At 48.8% G+C, this 21,049-nt stretch overlaps 1 protein-coding gene across 1 annotated transcript in view; it reads left to right on the top strand.

Moving 5' to 3' along the window:
* Nucleotides 1-3,989, top strand: part of EFNA2 (ephrin-A2) — a 227,537-nt gene extending 223,548 nt beyond the window's left edge. The window contains exon 4 of the mRNA XM_015421740.1: nt 3,867-3,989. Within this exon, the coding sequence (XP_015277226.1) occupies nt 3,867-3,988 (122 nt within the window). The 3' untranslated portion in view covers nt 3,989. The remainder of the gene's footprint in view (nt 1-3,866) is intronic.
* Nucleotides 3,990-21,049: the final 17,060 nt, after the last annotated feature.

Raw genomic sequence — 21,049 nt, forward strand, 5'->3', positions numbered from 1 at the left:
AGGAAGGTCCAGGGTTGTTACGCAGAGGCAGGCCATGGCAAAACCACCGCGGAACGTCTCTTGCACTGGAAACCCTACCGGGTTGCCGTGAGTCGGCTGCCGCTTGACGACACTTTCCACCACCAGCAGCCCATTGGATGATGCTACAGGCTGGCGGCCCAGTTGCTGAAAAGCTCCTGTGGTATAGAGGGTGCCCCCCCCCGGGGGTGTGTGGAATTTGCCCATCTCAGCCAGGAGTCAGAATCCTGGACAGGGCTATGCAGTTGGGATGGTGGGGCTCGCAAGAGCGGGGCAAGCACCACTCTCAGTGGCTCGGGTTGCATCAACTCCCTCCTCCAAGGGCATCTCTTCACTTTCTTCCCTGTAAACATTTATCTATTTATCACATTACATGTATTCATCACCTAATCCCCACAATTGTGGGGCTCTAGGCCAGGGGTGTCGAACTCATTTGTTACGAGGGCCGGATCTGACATAAATGAGACCTTGTTGGGCCGGGCCATGAGTGTCATAAAATGTAATGCCAGGTAGCAGAGATATAAACTTTATAAAGGACACAAACACATAGGGGTTTTTTTTTACTTAGAATAAAAACAAGCTTAAAACATTAGCTCTGTAAGCTGCAAACCTACTTTTGATTTATTGACATTCTCCACAGAAATCTCATGCTCAGAGTTCTGAGTCTAGGACCCAGGTTAAAACATGAAATGGCTGAGCGATTAAAGAGAGTCTGGCGAAGCAAGCTATGATGCTGCAGCAGCAGCAGAACTGGAAGCAGGAGATGGGCAGTTCCACTGCGGGCCTGATGGAAGCCCTCCGGGGGCCTGATCCGGCCCCTGGGCCGCATGTTTGACACCTATGCTCTAGGCACGTACACGTTTTAAAAACACAAAACTGTTACCCAGCATATTGTACGACTATTAAAAGCAAGTGGCGAAAATTGTTTGCAGTTCCCTCCCGTATCTGGTCTGTGAGTGGTTCGGGAGCACAGGGAGGGCATAAATTCCACAAGGGATAGGGGTCCAGGTGGGGTGCTGGCTGTGATGCAAACCATCGCTGTCCTCAACCGAACGCCTGGCAGAACATCTCCACCTTACAGGCCCTGTGGAATTGTATAAGATCCTGCAGGGCCCTGATGTCATTTGGCAGAGAGTTCCACCAGGTCAGGGCGAGGACTGAAAAGGTCAAGGACAGCCGGATAACTCTAGGGCCTGGGACCACCACCAAGTTGTTCTGTGAAGAGCGTAATGCTCGCCCAGGGGTGTAACGGAGGAGACGGTCCCACAGGTATGTCAGTCCCGGACCGCACAAGGCCTTAAAGGTCAAAAACAGAACCTTGAACTTAAGTAGACCCTTGCTGCCCACTCCTTTGGGGAGACTGCTGTGGGAGAGGGCAGATCTAGGGTCGGCAGCCTCCAGGTGGGGACTGGAGATCTCCCGCTTTTACAGCTGGTCTCCAGCTGACAGAGATCAGCTCCCCTGGAGAAAATGGCTGCTTTGGAGGGTGGACTCTATGGCACTGTACCATTGAGGCCCCTCCCCTTCCCAAACCCTGCCCTCTCCTGGCTCCACCCCCAAAGTCTCCAGGTATTTTCCAACCTGGACCTGGCAACCCTAGGCAGATCTCTGGCTTATGGGGATTCCATAGGAAGTTGTGTGCATGACCACACAGAGGGACTGGGTGCTTATTAGGTATACGTCCTGCCTCTCCATACAGACTCTGGTCAGCATAAGAAGATGTGAGGTGGTCAGAACAAGGTAAGGCTACCAGGGCGCCCTCTGTGGCAACCTCCCACTCTCGAGGTCTGTGCTCCTACGGCCATGCTGCGGAGCAGCAGGAGCAAAATGGGGCGGCGAGGAATTGGTGTTGCACAGTCCTGTTACGTTATTATTGGCTTCAGGCCCAGAAGTGACATCACAGCATGACACAACGCTCTGGGAGTAGCCCAGACCGTAGTGCCGTGCTGTGATGTCACTTCCAGGTCTGAAACAGGAAGTGATGTAATGGTGCTGCACCGCTCTGGTGTTTGAAGTCTCCAGCTCCTTGTCCGTCAAGGGAACAAGGCTGAAATAAGGAGAAGGCCTGCATACTCACCTAAAGTTGTCAGCAACCTGGCCCCTTAATAGAAGCTGCACGGGAAGTTCTTTAGCAGGCGACCTTTCCCTCCATGCCACGGAAAGCTTCACCTTGGCCATTTCCGCACACTGAGCCCCTATTAAAAGGGCTCGGCATTTTTTTCCTCCAGGTTGTTGGCAACCCCGATCCCTGCTGTTTTGCTGTTTCTTTGTTGTTTCCAGGCTGTGATTTTGCAACAATCTCCCTTAATCCAGTAATAAACTTAAGAGAGGCAGAGCTGAGAGGGAAGGTGTTAAAACAGCTTTGACTGTAATTTAATGGATTCCCTTGAAGGCACTTTGCCTGCCCGCCTGATTAGGGGTCTTTTGGAAACTGGATTATTGGATTGCTCTGAAGCAATTGCGCTTTGGCCTTTCGGAGTGTTGTTGCGACTGCAGGCCGGGCCAGAAAGGGAAGAAATCCAAGGCCCCTGGAGGGGTCCCTGGTGTTCAGAGGGGTTGGCGGCACTGCGTGGCTGGCTCCGTGCCATCTTGCACAAAACCACCCACATATTTTGAAAGGAAGCCCCGTGGCTGGGGTGGCAGGAAGAGAGAGACAGCACTGAGTGGCTTGTGATCTCCTTGGCAGGCAGCTCCTTCTGCGACCCACCAGTCTTGTGTCAATGAGCAGAGGTCACTGGAGGAAGCGCGTCATGACGGTTCCTAGGCCCTGCCAAATCCCTGCCGGGAACTGTAGCAAAGAGAAGATTGCAACATGGAAACCAAGGTCCCAAAATGCCCAGTCCTGGGTTTCGTCCTTTCGATTTTCTCAGCTGCTTTAGGCGACAGAGGAAACAGTTTTTTCGCACCAGACCGAAAATTCGGCCGAATTTGAGGCTACAAATTCAGCTTTGAAATTTCCCTTGATTTCTTTTTTTGGCTTTAAAAGTAAACCATTGTTATTCAGAAATAACAGTCTACAATTTATAAGGACTAGTAGCAATTTAGAGCTAACAAGGGTTTCGGGATATCGTGACCTGGATAGCCCAGACAAGCCCAATCTCGTCAGATCTCGGAAGCTAAGGAGGGCCGACCCTGGCAAGTATTTGGAAGGGAGACCTCCAAGGAATACCAGGGCTTGGGACGCAGAGGCAGGCTATCGAGCCACTTCTCTGAATGTCCTCCGTGCTCCAGTAGGACTCGCCAGAGGTCTTCACGAATTCCAGGCACGGGCACACACAAATACAAAAAACAAAAACAAAAAGGTTTCAGGATATAAGCTTTTGGAAGTCAAAGCTCCCTCCATCAAATACAGAATGGAAATCTCTGCGATCTCTGAATTTAAGGTAGGTTTGTATTGCATTTAGGGAGTATCGAGCGTTTGATGGAACCTCCCTGATCAAAGGCAGTCTACCCTTACGTGCCAGTTACTTAGGTCAATAAAATGGTAATAGAAGACAAAAACAAGTGTAGCTAACAGACTCACCAATCACAACTTGCCAAAAAGCTGAAGAACATGTAATAGAGAATAATGTATACAAAGTAGCTACAGTGAAAAAGTACAAAATGTAAACAGTAGAGAACTGTTATGTGCTACAATATCTAAACAATGGAGAACTACTAAATAATTTGACGTTGTGTCCGGATGTTTGATAACAGCGTTTCAAGTAAGGCAGAGTGCTCTCCCTTTCTTAATTAGTTATGTATTTTATTATAGAACACCCTGATGAAGGATGGCAGAGCAGAGGAGCGATTGCAGATCGTTTGCAAAGCGTTGTGACTTTCTCCTTTTCTATTTCTCCCCACCCCAGATGACTCCCTCTACGAATCTCCAGAACCCATATTCACCAGCAATAATTCCTGTTGCAGCTTCCAAGTTCCCGATGCCTTCTTCGTGGTGGTGCCCGTATTTTGGACTATTCTGGCCTCCTAGCCTCGGCGCGAGGACGAAAGAGGAACCAGACTTTGGTTTCAGCGACCCATGGGGGGGGAAAGAGAGGGGGGGAGGAAACGAAAGACGCGGGAAGGAGATTTTTTTTGCTGGATCAGGAAAAGGACTGCTCAGCTTGTGAGGGTGGGGGTGGGGGTTCTCGTTACAGTGATCCTTGAACCGCAGCCTCAGCCGAAAACGGGCTTTGAGGTGAAAGGTGCGCAGACAGACGGAGAAGATGGATCTCCTATCCCAGCCCCTGCCTTGCTCGGGAAACAGAAAGTCATGCAATCACAGGCGTGACAAGACCCCCAGTAGATCGAGGCGGGGGAGAAAGACGTTTTTAAAAGCGCAGTCCGGAAGCCGTGCTGGTTCTCTGCTTCCAAGACACTCCACGGACCGTTTTCACTTGTCTGGCGTTCGACGGCGTTTGGATTAATTTTTCCTACCCTGATGGAGTTTTTTGCTTTTTAAGAATTTCTAGACCAAATATAGTCTCTCTCTTTTTTCCAGCTCAATTTCCCCCCCTTTGACCCGTGTTCTGTACGGCTTCAGACTCAGAGACAACATGGCAGTGAGGAGGAGGAGAGGGGAGGGACAGGTGTTTTTCTCCTCCTCCGTGCCTCAGTTTCCCACCACATTCCTAAGGACGGGTCCTTTGAACTTCCTGGTGGAACAAAAGGTCACTGACAAGTTAACCACATTCCTTGATTTGCGAAACGTAAATTGGAGCCTGGGGGCCAACGCAGGTGAACGCAGGTGACGTGCTGGTTACTTCAGAAAGGACCAGAATGCCATTCTGTCAAGCTCAGCCAGCCCGTTTTCCTTTTGGATTCCCTTGCAAACCCGTCATCTGAGTGGTGGACTTTCTGTCCCCTGGACACGCTGATATGCCTTGCACATCCTTTCAGGGTCTCCCGACAGCTCCACATTTCTACGGAAGCCAACTGAAAGCAGGCCCAACTTTTGCTTCCAAGAAACTTTTGACCTTCTTTGATTTAGGGGAGGGAAGAGAAATGTCTGAACAGCATGATGGTTTCTGCAGGTCTAGAATTCAACGTGAGGGATGGGGTGCCTTTAAACTGGTTTTTGCAAGGAGTTTGGGGGTGGGGGAAAGAAACCACCAGAGTATAATTGATATATTGGACGTGGTAAACAACTAATTGAATGGCCTTGTCCCCCCGACACTAGGCATATCACAGATAGAAATTCAGCAGGTGGGGCTTTCCACAGCATGGATATACTGATAGCGGAGAATATTGCCTACCAGTATCCCACCCATCCAGCCGGTGCACGAACCGGTTAGAAATGACAACAGATCGTTGATAGCAGGTATCGGCTAGCAGGCACAAGAAATGTAACGTTGATGTGATAGATCCATGATGGGTATGCTGCGTTGGTGCTAAGCAAGACCTGAAATATCGGACGATATGGACTGGGTGTCAGGTGGACAGATTTTGGGATCAGGTGTTCTCTTCTCCCCCCCCCTTTCCACCCATAAGCTAAATTAAACCACCACCTGGCCTGAATTTCACACCCACTGATGAAATACCCAAAGTTACATTGGCCGCTTGTATCATCTCTCTCAACCACACCTACCAAGATTTTCTCCTGGACTTTCCTCACACGAACCAGATTCAGTTCAAACGTCACGTGGAAGCAAATCACACGAATTCATGGGCCCGTAGGACAGCCAGGCCTCCTCAGCCCTGGCCACAATCTCTTCTAACATTCTTTACTTTCGGCAGCCCATAGGTGCGGCCAGTACGAAGAGTGTCCCGCCTGTTCTGGCGCAAAAACCCATTTGGGGTCTTGGATCTGAACCCTGGAGCCTGTTAACATTTGACCCCCCCCCCTGTTTTTCTTGCCCCACCCCCTTCCTTTAACCCCCTCCCACCATTTCATCCTCCCCTCCCATGCTTACATTACTGAAGCTGTTCTGTGGCAGCTAAAGCGGGGAGCACAGGGCACCGAGAAAGTCAGCAGTCCTAATAAGGTCAGGAGCGCGGGGCAAAGATTGTCCCAAGAAGGGCTCTTTTTGTAGCAGGAACTCCTTTGCCTATTAGGCCACACACCCCTGATGTAGCCAATCCTCTAAGAGCTTACAGTAGCCCCTGTAAGAAGATCTCTGTAAGCTCTTGGAGGATTGGCAACTTTAGGGGTGTGTCGACTAATATGCAAAGGAATTCCTGCTACAAAAAGATGCTACACTCAATGAAATTGCTGAGCAGTCGGGTTAGAACGGATAAAAGGAAGTACTTCTTCACCCAAAGAGTGATTAACACATGGAATTCACTGCCACAGGAAGTGGTGGCGGCTACAAGCATGAACGGCTTCCAAAGGGAATTAGATAAGCATATGGAGCAGAGGTCCATCAGTGGCTATTAGCCACAAGGTATAGATAGGGGCTCTGGAGCAAGTGATGCTCTGTCTTCTTGGTGCTTGGGGGGGGGGTCAACAGTGGGAGGGCTTCTAATGTCCTGGCCCCACTGGTGGATCTCCTGATGCACCTGGTGTTTTTGGCCACTGTGTGACAGAGTGTTGGACTGGATGGGCCTTTGGCCTGATCCAACATTGGCGTCTCTTATGTTCTTAAGAGCCCTGGTCCCAAGTAGTTCGGTGGGTCTGGGAGGGGCGGAGAGGGAGAAACGCTCACATGTGAAGCACTGTGAGCGCATCCCTCCACTCAAGCTGCCAGACCTTTTGAAACCCAAACCTCTCTCCCTTTCTAATCCTGGTAAAAATTTGTGTATCCAAGGACTGAGATTTGAGATGGAGGAAGAGGTGAGAAGAAGGCATACCATTCTGCAGAGGCGGTGTGTGTGGGGGAATAATGGTGCCTAGGAGATGTCGTGTCCAGAACTCTGGGGCAGAACCCTCCTTGACACATTTTGGTCGCTTCTTAGGGTTCAGAATCGTGGTATGCGATGCAGTGTTGCCTCTAAGCTGTGCACGTGAGTGGCCGCTCACGAACACCAGAAGCCCCGCTCTGCAGTAGTATGGAACCGCGCAGGGTCTTGCACTGCCCATTTTAATACTATGACAGTTCTATTCTGCTCAGGAACAATGCTCCCTCTAAGCTGTGGAGTCTTGTGAGCAAAAATTCTACTTTGTGAGCCACTGGCATTAAAGTTGTGACCCGGCGATTTGGCTACTGCATAAATTAGTTTGCTCTGGAATCATCCTTCCTGAGCTAAGACAAAAAGATGTGAGCTGGAAGCTAAAAACCTGTGAGCTAGCTCACACTAACTCAGCTTAAAAGGAACACTGCTCAGGATGTGAACTGCTCCACTCAGTGGGGGGGGGATATTTAGAGGGATCATCGATGCAACATCAGCCCCTGTAATTGGTAGGCAGCACAGAGCCTCTGGATTGGCCGGACCATTGTGAATAGTAGGAATGTGGAGTTAGGCTGTTACATGATTGGCAGAGCCGGTCCTTCTAAACAATTCATTCTGCTGTGTCCAGCTTTCCCACCCCTTCCCATCCACCCGCTGCACCCCATTCAGTGTGGATCTACCCAGTACGTTGGTGGAAATCTGTGCCAGGTCTCCATGCTTTAGTAGCTCTGGGGCTAATTTGTGCAAATCGTTCGATTTAACGGGTTGAGCCTTTAGAACGACACATTGGAACAAAAGCAGTTCAAATTTGGTTTGGTGTTTTTTTGTTTTTTGGGGAGGCGGGGTTGTCAGTGTCCCCAGACATGAGCGATGCCGGTTTATGTGGAAGGAGCAGGGCTCAAGTAATATGGAGAAGATCTACTGCACCCCTTTGCCTTAAAATGCACAACTGTTTTTTAAAAGTATCCTTTAAAAGTTTTTTCAAGGGCAAAAAACCAAAATCTGATTGCATTTGGAATTTGCGTGCAATTCTAGTTCTCGGCCAGGTTTACTACTCTCACAAGACAAAGCAGAGGAGAGCCCCACAATGGCAGTATGAGCCCTCTTCACAAGTTAACCTTGAACACTCGTACATACTTCTGTTGATAAGAAAGAGCCAAAATGTGTTTGCCGCACAAAGGAAACCGGGGACCAACACCTGCATAAATGCCTGGGGTTTGAATCACACACTGAGCTGGATATGCGTTGAATGTAACATGATAATTATTCCTCTGTACACAGATTGTACATGTGTAACTTGTGTACGGGGCTGTTGTGTTGGAGGAAATGGAGAATGCATTCTCCACTCCGTGGCTGCCGATGGGGCATTGGGCCAGGTCAGTTCATGCTTCCCCGTGACCCCCCCCCGCCCCTCCACGTATCCCTTCCCCTTCCCCAGTTTTCCTCGCCACTGCAGCAGCACCAGGAACAGATTGACTGGGGATGCCCGCCCAGTGACCAGTGTCCACCCTTCCTGGCACTTCTGGCTACCACATGGGAGGCAGCTGGCGGTACATGTCGGCCAGGAGACCAACTCCCCGTTAGGGTTGGTCGATGGCCCCTGCATGCTGATCAGGGGGGTAAGGCGGATCTGAATAGCCCTGTGTTGACTCTAGAACCGTTTATGTAGGGGGGGTGACTAGCGCAGTGTGCTTTTGCTTGTGTGAATGCCGCTGCGAGAAGACTTGAGGTAGCGGGTTTGTTACGACTGCAGGGGAGAAGGGAAGAGTCTGCCGCTAACGACAAAGTATCGAGTCTTATCCATATTCTCAAATCCCCTGCACCTCAAAAATGGATTTTCTATCAAGGGAACCCACTGTGAATCCTTCTGCCCTTGGGACTGCACTGCTCTCCTATCTTTCTATGGATGTGTTTTTTCAGCTCTTGCAGGGGACACACAAAAACTCTTCTGTCTCGGTCACTGGCTACGATATCTGCGAGCCAAGGACTCCGCTGGACCGCTTGTTATATTTGTGTAGATATTGCCAGCAGGCGTAATTAATACTGTGATTCTGACATTATTCTAATAATAATTATTATTATTTGAATGCATTGATGAGAACGAACGGATGAATCTGATGAATGGGTTGTATTATTTTGAAATTTTAATTTCTCTCCCCCCCCCTCCCCCCTTTTTGGATCGTTGCCGTTTTAAACTTGAAACTGACTTTTTTCTTTTTTAAAAAAAGAAACTGCAATAATCTCATCTAGATGATAAAAAGAAACTTTTTTAAAAAATGACCCACTGTTGCCCTTCCCACTCGAACCTTTGCATCTAGACCAGGTAACAGAGTCTCACTAACAAACCAAAAGAAAAAAAAAATCACATTTAAGCAGAGGATTTATTTGTACCACCAACTTACTTTCTTTATAAAGCCAGATTGTGAGATATAGGAGGGGACCATTATCCCCTTCTTTAGATTGTGAGATATAGGAGGGGACCATTAACCCCTTCTTTTTTAAAAAAAGAAGCAATTCATACTCAGAACTCGCAGGGCTCTTTTTCCAGCAGGGACTCCTCTGCATATTAGGCAACACACCCCTAATGTAGCCAATCCCCCAAGAGCTTACAGTAGCCCCTGTAAGAAGAGCTCTGTAAGCTCTTGGAGGATTGGCTACATTAGGGGTGTGTCGCCTAATATGCAAAGGAGTTCAGAAGACTGATCGTTCTGGGGGGAAGCTAAAAGTTACAGAGGAACATTTAGCACTCCCAATATCTTTCCTGTAAGGATAAATGTGGGTGGACAATTAGAGAGAGAGTGAGAGGGAGTCTTCTCAGGAGACTCCGGGTTGGGAGCGGGGTGCCTGGGCCAGGCACCCTCTGCCCCACCATTAAGTATGCTTCTCCGCCAGGCACCTGCATCCACACACCCTCTTGGAGAAGGGAGCGGAATACAACTAATTCACGCACCATTAGAAGTGCAAAGGAGTCATCCGCGCTCTGGGCACACATCTAGCATGAAATGGGAGATGGCCCCTGCAGTGGCCCGGAGACGACTGCTGCAGTCTTCCATTCCTGGTTGGGGCAGACTGGCCAGGCGTCTCTGATTGGCACTGCAGGGTCATGAGCCCCAGCAGCTGCTGTGCCAAGCTGCGATCCTGCCTTGGCTTATAAAAAAACAACAGTTATTCCCCCCATAGATATCCCCCTATCCCCCCTCCCCAGCTGTTTCTAATGAGTTTCCCCCAACTCTGCTGGGAAACTCCAGAGGGAAACTTCAGCCTCCAGGAGGCATTAGGAGGTGAAAATCGGTGGAGGCAGAAAACTCCCCCCCCATTCTCCTTTCCTAATGCCCCCACAGTCAGGTTCACTTGGCAGCAGTGTTCCCTCTAAGCTGAGTTAGTGTGAGCTAGCTCACAGTTTTTTAGCCTCCAGCTCACAGATTTTTGTCTTAGCTCAGGAGAGATGACTGCAGAGCAAACTAATTTATGCAGTAGCCAAATCACTCACTCACAACTTTAATGCCAGTAGCTCACAATGTAGAATTTTTGCTCACAAGACTCCACAGCTTAGAGGGAACATTGCTTGGCAGAGGGAGTTTTGGGAACACAGTTTTGTTGAGATGCATCATTCTGCCCGCGGCATCACTGTGTCTGCTCCATAGCTTGGAAGCTGCAAAACACAAGTGGAAAGTATTGACCGTCTGGGATCTTTCCTGCCTCAACCCCCCCCCCCCCCCACACACACATTTCTGATCCTGGGAAAGTTTATTCCCAGAGCCGAGGGACTTGCATATATTAATAGCTGCACAGGTCAGGTAGCTGTCGTTGGGAGAGAAAAGGCCGTTGTCGCTTTTGCCCCATCTGCTAGTGGACCTTGGAGCAGGAAAGTGAAAGGGCTTTTCCACATGGTTTCTGTTGTCAGTTCTGGCCCACATACAGCTTCGGTTCATTCTCTGATTTCTGCACACATTTTTGTGCCTTCAGTTTTCACTTTGGTTTGGTTTGGTTTTCCCCATTCCCCCTCCCCTCAGCTCTTCGGAGACCATTTTTATCCCTGTGTTTGGCTGGAATCCCATTATGAGGTGGCTTTTCTATCGGGTTTTCTTTGTCCCACCCACACTCATCCACCTCCGGCCTACTTCTCAGCGATTGGACTATTGTCATCATTAAACCACTTCACCCTCGAGACAGTGATTCCGTTTTTTTAAAGGCCCTAAAATATCAACATAATGGTGTAGTGTTTCAGTCAGAGCGTTTTTTTCTGGGGGAATGCGCCAGAACGGCGTTCTGAAACCTCTTCAACAAGATTCTTTTTCAAATGTTTAAAAGTTCCTGAGTTTTCAGTATATAGATTGAAAACTTAATTTCCCTCTTGGGAGTTCCGGCACCTCTTCCCCCCCCAAAAAAGCACCCTGGTTTCAGTGATAGCTTAAACAGATTCCCTGAAATCTAAGCTTTCATTTTTTTAAAAGGTAAGTCTCTGTCCTATTCCCTTATGGAGATTGATTAAGTGGTGGACTCTAATCTGGGAGAACCGGGTTTGATTCCCCACTCCTCCACTTGCACCTGCTGGATGACCTTGGGCAAGCCGTAGTTCTGGCACAGCTGTTCTAGAAGAAGAAGAAGAAGATATTGGATTTATACCCCACCCTTAACTTGAAGTCTCAGAGCGGCTGACAAACTCCTTTCCCTTCCCCTCCCCACAACAGACACCCTGTGAGGTGGGTGGGGCTGAGAGAACTCTGACACAGACTGCTCTTTTTCAAGGACAGCTGTGCCAGAGCTTGTGACTGACCCAAGGTCACATCAGCAGGTGCAAGTGGAGGAGTGGGGAATCAAACCCAGTTCTCCCAGATTAGAGTCTGCACACTTAACCACTACACCAAACTGGCTCTTTGTCAGAGCTCTCTCAGCCCCACCTACCTCACAGGGTGTCTGTTGTGGGGAGGGGAAGGGGGAGGAGTTTGTAAGCCGCTCTGAGACTCCTTCGGGTAGTGAAGGGTGGGGTATAAATCCAATCTCTTTTTCTTCTTCTTCTAAAATGTCTCTAGCCCCCTCCCTCATGGAGGCGTAAGAGAAACAGTATCTACACCAAATGAAACCTTGGAATTCAGAGAATCTGCTTAAGCTATCATTATAACACTACAGTGTTATATCGATATTTTAGGGTCTTTAATTTAAAAAATAAGTGGGGTGCTTTGACGGCATTGATGAGAACACCAATTATGACAGCACCTCCCTTTAAAATCCTCATCATTTAAGCCATGTGCTGAAGAAAATAAACTGACCCCACAACTGTAAAAATGCACTTGGACGTGCGGAAGAACCCCGCCCAATCCGATTCCAACACTTGTGGATCAACTCCCAGAAAATCAGGAGCAGCTCCATTGAGAGGAAAAGGTCAAAGGTTTCACTCCCTCTCTCCCCCACTTTATCCGCCCAACCCCACGCAAGTCCCATGACTCTGGAAATAAACTTTCCTGGGTCAGAAACGGCTCTAGCAATTTAAAAAAGAAGAAGAAAGAAATGGTTCCAGGGAGGAGGGGCGGGTGGGGAAGATCCCCCGATCTTTGCACTCATGGACTGTGGGATCCAACCCCTTGGTTTCAAAAAACAAAACAAACATCTCCCTGCGGCAGGCAGTGGAGGAAAACTGACCTTTCTTCATTGTGTGTCGTCAGCGATTCCAGCATATTTGCATATATGGGCCTCAGTGAGGCCTTATTTAAGTGACATGCTGGTGGTGGGGCGAACAGACTTTACGTGTGCCTGCTGTCTCATCTGAATCAGGCCATCAGGTGTGCAATCCAGTGTTACAAATATAATATTACCATGCCAGTGCTATGCCTTCCCAGGCCAGCTACCTGTGGTAAGCTCATGTTGCACACGCAGTGAGTAGGAGCATGGTTAAACATGATGGGTGCCACATACAGAAGTTGGTCAAATTCGTCGGTCCTTCCAGCATCGTTTTTATGAACCGGACCCCCCACAGCTGGAAACCCTGCTCTTAGTCCACTGTCCTACATACTCATGGCTTTGGACATTTTTTTTTCGGGCATTGGTGCTGTGGGTTGAGCCCTGAGGGCTAGAAACTTGCTCTAAAAGAAAACCAGAGAGTGACCGGAGCTGGGATTACCAGGATGCTAAAAATCTGTGGCAGGTGCCATAATCCTGGCTTCTGTGGCTCAGCATACAAACAGGATTGAGCCTCAATGCATTCACTTACCACATTGTTTCTGTGCCTGAAGTATCTCCTGTGCATATTAATGCATTGTGAGATACCAATGAAATCACAAAAGGCTCCGGGAAGCCCAAAGTAAACCCACAGAGGAGGCTGCCCACTGAATCTCCGTATGATTCACACTTCTGGCTGTACCTTCTTTCCCATCAGCCTCTGCAGGGGGTGGGTAGGTCTTCCCGTTCTCTGCTTTGGGTGCGGTTGGGTCATCAGATCACCGCTGAAGCAGAAACATGGCAAAATTATCCCCAGAAGAGGCTGTCTGTTGTGTCTCTGCATGAGCTACCACTACTTGCGTTTGTCCAAAGAGATGCTACGGCCAGATCGGTGAAGTACAGAAATGCTGGCCCTTAATCCCTTGTTTCCAGCGATGGAAGCACACTTCCGTAGTTAGAACTGCAGGCAATTCCCTCCCTCTGTAGATCCCTACTGTGCTCCATCTTGTTCCTCTGGGACCACTGACCCCAAAGATAACATTTCAGGGGGCTCTGTAGGCCAACAGCAGGAGAGGAAAGCAGGAAAATCCCGTTCCACATGGTCCACTGAGGGTTTTCAATCTACTGAAAGTAGAGTACACTTCCAGATATGAGTGAGGTGTACTACCAGTCTTAATTCAGAAAACTCTGCTTCAGCTGCCACAAATTTGGGGCATTTTGGGTCCGGCGCCTCCTTTCAAAAGACGAAACCACATTCTGTTTGCCCAAACGTTAGCCAAGCTTGGAGGCCCTGGGTCCGTTGCCATGACAGAAATGTGCCCAGTGGTCTGCTGTGGAGGCCATTTTGAATTATCCCGTCAGTCTAGGAAGTTTTCTTCACCATTTCAAGCAAATGGGGATTGGGAAATGTCCCGAACCTAAATGTGGTTTCCATTGGTGATGCTCAGCTCAAGCAGAGAGGGGTGTCTCACAATTTGGCCATGAATCCATGATTTTATATACATACATATAAATAAATATATATATATATATTAAATATATATATTGTATTAATGAACATATGTATATTGTGTATAGTGACGATGCTGAAGAGTTAAGGAAATGAGGAAGCAACATAAGAATGAAGTAATAATTATTAATTTCTTTGACCATTCAAAAGAAAGCAGGTTTTTTTTAACTTGGGGATTGATTTTGATTTATGGAGGGAGGTGTTTCCCACACACACACACACACAGATTCCCATCTTGTGGGGGGGAGGGAATAAACCATTTCTTAATGCGGATTTTTTTTTCTATTACAAAAAAAAAATCATTTGTCACTCTCAACTCTGCTTAGCTTGGTCTCTTAGACACACAACTTTTCATCCTGAACATTGTGCTGATGGTCAAGCCCCCTCCCCTTCCCCTCAACCCGTATTTGGATTCTGTATTTTTTGATAATAAAAATTCAAAAACAATGGACGTCGTCTCAAGTGAATGTCTTTGCCATGGCTCCCTTTCAAACTGGTCCCAAAGAGAATGGGCTTCCTCCGGCTTTGCTTGGATCCCTGCTGTTGGATCGAGTAATGAAAAAAAGAGTTTCTCAACCTGGCTGCAGAACTGAACGCTCTAACCAAAGATGTGCCTGGTTAGGCCAAAGGCTTTAAAGTCCTGCCTCCGGTCTCTGTCAGCGGACGGTCTCACGCCTGCTCTCAAATCCAACACATACTAGCCCAGAGCAATGCTCCCTCTAAGCTGTGGAGTCTTGTGAGCAAAAATTCTACTTTGTGAGCTACTGGCATTAAAGTCATGAGCGAGCGATTTGGCTCCTGCATAAATTAGTTTGCTCTGGAGCCGTCCTTCCTGAGCGAAGACAGAAATGTGTGAGCCAGAGGCTAAAAAACTGTGAGCTGGCTCACACCGACTCAGCTTAGAGGGAACGCTGGTCCAGAGGTCCCCAACATTGTGGGTGCCGTGGAATCTGCCAAGACTCTTTGGTGCCCACCAAATGTTTTTAGAAAGTAGGTGAGGTGTTGCCCAGTAGGGCTTCTGATTTGCCACTGAAAATTTGAAAAGAATGTTTGTTTTATTACCTCTTTTACCAGTGTTTGTTTTATTACCTCTTTCCCGGTGTATTTTTAATGGCCCCTCTTCTCCTCAGTATTTGGCCTTGCTGTGTGTGGTTGGCTCTGCCCCGTGGCAGCCATTTTATGGTTGTGTCAGAATTCCAAATGTGCCCACAGGCTCAGAAAGGTCAGGAACCCTTATGCCAGTCAGACCGATGGAAAGGGTTCTTGGGAAAGAAGAAAGGCCCAAGAAACGCCCCTAGTTTTTTCACCCAAAGCATAATTTGGGGTGAAATTGGAAATCAGCGTTGCCAGCAATGCTCCCTCTAAGCTGTGGAGTCTTGTGAACAAAAATTCTGCTTTGTGATCGGCTGGCATTAAAGTTGTGAGCAAGCGATTTGGCTGCTGCACGAATTACTCTGCTCTGGAGCCCTCCTTCCTGAGCTAAGACAAAAATGTGGGAGCCAGAGGCTAAAACACTGAGCTAGCTCACACTAACTCAGCTTAGAGGGAACACTGGTTACCAGCTCCGCATTGGGAAATACCTGGAGATTTTGAGGGTGGAACTTTGGGGGGGTGCAGCTTGGGGCAGGGCGGGACCCCTGCAGTGTATAATGCCATAGAGTCCGCCCTCCGAAGGAGCCATTTTCTCCAGGGGAACTGATCTTGGTCATCTGGAGAGCAATTGTAATAGCAGGAGATCTCCAGGTGCTCCCTGGAGGTTGGCAACCCTAAAGTCACTGCTGAAGTCTACCTTGATCAGCATTTGCAGAGCAGGTTTGGTCCACAGGCGTAAAATATTGGTGACCATCCTAGCAGAAACGTGGACATGAGAGCGTCATAAAGAAGAGGAGATTGGATTTATACCCGCCCTTCACTACCTGAAGGAGTCTCAGAGCGGCTCACAATCCCTTTCCCTTCCCCTCCCCACAACAGACACCCTGTGAGGTAGGTGGGGCTGAGAGAGCTCTCTCGAGAACTGCTGTTTCAAGGACAGCTCTGACAGAACTATGGCTTGCCCGAGGTCATCCAGCAGCTGCGAGTGGAGGAGTGGGGAATCAAACCCGGTTCTCCCAGATTAAAGTCCGCGCACTTAACCACTACACCAAACTGGCTCTTAACCACAACGCCAAGCTAAACAGAGACAGCAGCTGGCCTGATCCCCTTGGTGGATAGGAAAGGCCTGGGCTCACTGACTGACTTCAAATGGTTAAGTGACAATCAGGGCATCTCCCCCTAATTCTTGAAGCCCCAAAGGATTTTCCGTCACTGGAACTGACTATGCTTCCTTCTCCGCCTGCCACGGTGTCACTCAAGTGCCTTTTCGTGGGTTCCTCTCTTCCCCCTCCCCATGCCTCATGGGGGAACATAAAAACGTTCTTCTGTTTCTGTCCCCTGTAGCAATACTGATGGGAAAAGCAACAAGTGATAAGTATCATCCACAGGTATAGCTAACACTGATTGTTAGTGATTAGTATTTGAAGGCATTGCGGAGAAGGAGGAGGAGATTGGATGTATACCCCGCCCTTCACTACCCAAAGGAGTCTCAGCACGGTTTACAATCCCCTTCCCCTCCCCACAACAGACACCCTGTGAAGTAGGTGGGGTTGAGAGAACTCTTTCGAGGACTGCTCTTGAGAGAACAGCTCTGAGAGAACTTGTGACTGACCCAAGGTCACACCAGCAGCTGCATGTGGAGGCGTGGGGAATCAAACCCGGTTCTCCCAGCTTAGAGCTGGCGCTCCTAACTACTACACCCAACTGGACGAATGTAATGGATGGGACGCATGGTTTTAATTTTTTCATTTAAAAACTAGAATCCAGGTTTTTTTAAACAATCTCATCTAGATTATCAAAACAAAATTTTCAAATGACTTATACCTTTTCCTCTGTCCTTTATATCGAGACAACGAATGAGGGGCTCCTGCTGTATCCTGTCATTTTCTCTCCCTGGTTTTCTGCACATTCCATTCTTCACTGCTTGATATTTCACATATCTTTGGCTAACCGAACATCACCATCCTAAGGTTGTATGTGCTTGTACAGAGAGACAGTGTGATGCAGTGGTTAGAGCAGAGCCCACCGTCTTCTTGAGTCTGTGGGCACCTTTGGAATTCTGGCATAGGGTGGAAACAACAAAATGTCTTCCATGGAAGGCGGAGCCAGTCACAAAGGCAGCAAAATGGAGGAGCAGTTTTGATCCACCACGGAGAATTCAGCAGAGAAATCTGGTAGTACCAAACTTCACAAACAGCCTTAATTAAATATGTTGTCGAAGGCTCCTCAGGAAACAATCCATATACAAAAGAACCTCCTCAGGAAAGCTCCTCCATTAGCATGCTCATAGCCTGGGGAACTCCTACAAGATAATGACTCAGCCCTGCCCCACCTTCCTGAGTAGGTATAAATTACCTGCCTACCATTTTTCTTCTCACCTTGACACAGAGAGTACTCCATTTTTCTGTGTTCTACCTCTGAGGATGCCAGTCACAGCTGCTGGCGAAACGTCAGGTTCTACAGTGCCAAAACCACGGCCACAGAACCCAGAAAATCTATAGCAACTAATAGCCTTAATTAAAGTTTCAGGTGGGTAGCTGCAGTAGCAGAACGAAATTCTCAAGTGTAGTCGGTTCTTCCTTAAAGGCCAGCATGTTTTTCTAATGCCCTGGAAGATTTTGTTGGTCTTACATTTGCTACCGAACTCTGATTTTGTTCCATGCCAGAGTAGAGTTCCTGAAAAAGAGATTGTGAAGTGAAAATGAAGGGTTTTGCCCCAGAGAAATACCCAAGGAAGTTAGAGGGAAGTAGCAGGCGTTTTGACAAACGTATGGAAATTGCCGTCGAGTGTTCTGTATGTCTCCAGTCCTGTTTTCCCCTGTCTTCATTATCCTGTTGAAATGATACTTCAGGAATTTTAATAGTCCTGCCGAAACACTGCTGATCCTCTCACTCCACAGGAAGTGGTGGCGGCTACAAGCATGGACGGCTTCAAAAGGGAATTAGATAAGCATATGGAGCAGAGGTCCATCAGTGGCTATTAGCCACAAGGTATAGCTAGGGGCTCTGGGGCAAGTGATTCTCTGTCTGTTTGGTGCTTGGGGGGGGGGGTCAACAGTGGGAGGGCTTCTAATGTCCTGGCCCCACTGCTGGACCTCCTGATGGCACTGGTATTTCTGGCCACTGTGTGACACAGAGTGTTGGACTGGATGGGCCTTTGGCCTGATCCAACATTGGCGTCTCTTATGTTCTTATGTTCTCTGTCGCAGCTTCCAAACAAGAAGAGGGAAAGCCCTGCCCGAATACCTAAAACCAAGTTGTCAGTGGGAGATGGTTAGAACTGGCAGAATTTAAAGACCCGGATTGCGAGAGAGCTGCATTTGATCGGTCCGCTCCCTCCCTGTGGAATTGTTCTTTACCCCTTTAAAAAAGAAGAAGGAAAAGGGGAAAAAAGCAACAAAAGCAGCTGTCTTTTCAATTCTGTTTTTTCCCAAGTTCCCCCCCCCCCAAGTGTTGTGGGTGCACAGGTTAATTTGCTGCGTTTGAATGCTCAGTTTTCAGCCTAATTAGCAGAAACAGAAACAATGAGCTGTTCATTAACGTGGCATCGTGCAGCTGATCCGGGTCTCTGAAGTTGGACCACAAGAAGTGATTCCCCCCCCCCTTTAATGAGGGCCATCTGCATGCCAAGCGGAGAACAGAATGCAAAGCATGGGTTGCTTTGCAGAAGGGGGGTGGGTACAGTTGCTCTCCCCACAAGCCATGGGTGCAAGGGACGGATCTGTCCACCACAGCTTTGCAGGAGGGCCTGTCTTGACTGAGGAGGCCTTTCCATAGTGTTTGCAGTGAAGTGCAGGGGAATAGCCACGGTGTGGCCTCCTAAAGCAGACGTGTCAGACTCATTTGTTACGAGGGCTGGATCAGACGTAAATATCTTTGTCGGGCCCAGCCATGTGTTCCGTGAAACGCTAATGCCAGGGACTGGAGATAGAAACTGTATAAAGGACAGGAGCTAGTAAGCTCCGAGTGGGTGTGTCCTCACTGCAAGGCCCCCTGGGGTGGGAGGAGGATGCAGAGGAAAACCCACAGAGGCGGACTGGAGAGGCCGCAGTGCAGTGCTGGGCAGATGCTCCCGCGAGGCTTGACTGCTGCCGGCGAGGTTGTTCTGCTGTGCTGAAGCTATAATGGAGTGGCTGTGCCCACTCCCATCCCATCACTCCCTCCCTTGCATCAGTTGCTTGCGGGCCGCGTAAGAGCCCTGGGTGGGCTGGATCCGGCCCCCGGGCCTTATGTTTGACACCCCTACTCTAAAAGAAGAAGAAGAGATTGGATTTATACCCCGCCCTTCACTACCCAAGGGAGTCTCAGAGCAGATTACAAATTCCTTTCCCTTCCCCTCCCCACAACAGACACCCTGTGAGGTAGGTGGGGCCGAGAGAGCTCTGACAGAAACTGCTCTTTTTTAAAGACGAGCACTTATTAGAACTACGGCTTGCCCAAGGTCACCCAGCCAGGTGCAAGTGGAGGAGTGGGGAATCGAACCCGGTCCTCCCAGATTAGAGTCCGCGCACTTAACCACTACACCAAACTGGTGTCTAAAGACATCAGCGTGGACCGGGCAAAGCCAGGGATGATTTCCCCTCCTCTGTCCTCTCCAGGCAGGAACGGGTGGAGTCAGGAGGCCCAAGGGAGAGTGGTAATTTTTCATCTCCCCAGTTTTGAGCCCTCGATCTCCATTTCTCCCTGATGTAAAGGGGAGCCCACAATTTTCTCTTTGCTGACACCTAAATTTCCCCAACAAATTAACACACAATTCAGCACAAAACTAGCATTATGCAGTAGTGCTGCTGACTCTGGCTTGGGGAATTCCTGGAGACTGGGGGAGTAGAGCCCGAGGAGGGCGGGGTTTGTAGAGGGCAGGGTCCTCAGCAGGATCTAATGCCACAGAGTCCACGCTCCAAAGCAATCATTTTCTCCAGGGGAACTGATCTCGGTAGTCTGGAGGACAGATGGCATCCCAGGAGATCTCCAGCCACCACCTGGAGGTTGGCAACAGTGTTCCCTCTAAGCTGAGTTAGTGTGAGCTAGCTCACAGTTTTTTAGCCTCTGGCTCACACATTTTTGTCCTAGCTCAAGAAGGATGGCTCCAGTGCAAACTAATTTATGCAGTAACCACATTGTTCGCTCACAACCTTAATACCAGTAGCTCACAAAGTAGAATTTTTGCTCACCTTGCTCTCGGTCCACCCCCAAATCTTGGTTGGCAACGTTATCTTCTGGGGCTTTGCTGTCGTTATTTAGGTCTTTCTTGTTTTCTGCAAACCTACGCTCTGGAAGTTGTAGCCGCGGGTGCCCCCGTTGCACAGATGCTGTATGTGATATGGACCAACCCTTGAAGACAAAAGGATATGGATATTATAAAGTAGGAAAGGTTACTGGATTTTGTGCCCGCCCTGTTTTTACTCAAACATTTCGGTTTCTGGTAGGGATGCCAGCCTCTAGGTGGGACTTGACGATACCCCCAGAACTACAGCTCATCTCCAGACCAAGGCTCCCTCTAAGCTGTGGAGTTTTGTGAGCAAAAATTCTACTTTGCGAGCGACTGGCGTTAAAGTTGTGAGCAAACGATTCGGCTACTGCAGAAATTAGTTTGCTCTGGAGCCCTCCTCCCTGAGCGGAGACAGAAATCTGTGAGCCGGAGGCTAAAAAACCGTGTGCTAGCTCACACTAACTCAGCTTGGAGGGACCACTGCTCCAGACTACAGAGATCAGTTCCCCTGGACAAATTGGATGTTTGGGAGGGTGGACTCGATGGGATCGTATGCCACTGAACTCCCTGTCCACTCCACGGTCCACCCCCAAATCTCCAGGAGTTTCACACCCTGGATCTGGCCACCCTACCCTGCATCTCCCCACTTGATATGAAATAGCGGTCACCTTCCCCAGCCCCGGCTATGCTAAAGAAGCTCAACACAAATACCTGCTTTTGCATACAAATGCCATAGAATAATTGAACAAAAAGGGAAG

Source organism: Gekko japonicus, unplaced genomic scaffold, assembly GCF_001447785.1.
Source record: "Gekko japonicus isolate JY-2015 unplaced genomic scaffold, Gekko_japonicus_V1.1 scaffold777, whole genome shotgun sequence".
NCBI lineage: Eukaryota > Metazoa > Chordata > Lepidosauria > Squamata > Gekkonidae > Gekko > Gekko japonicus.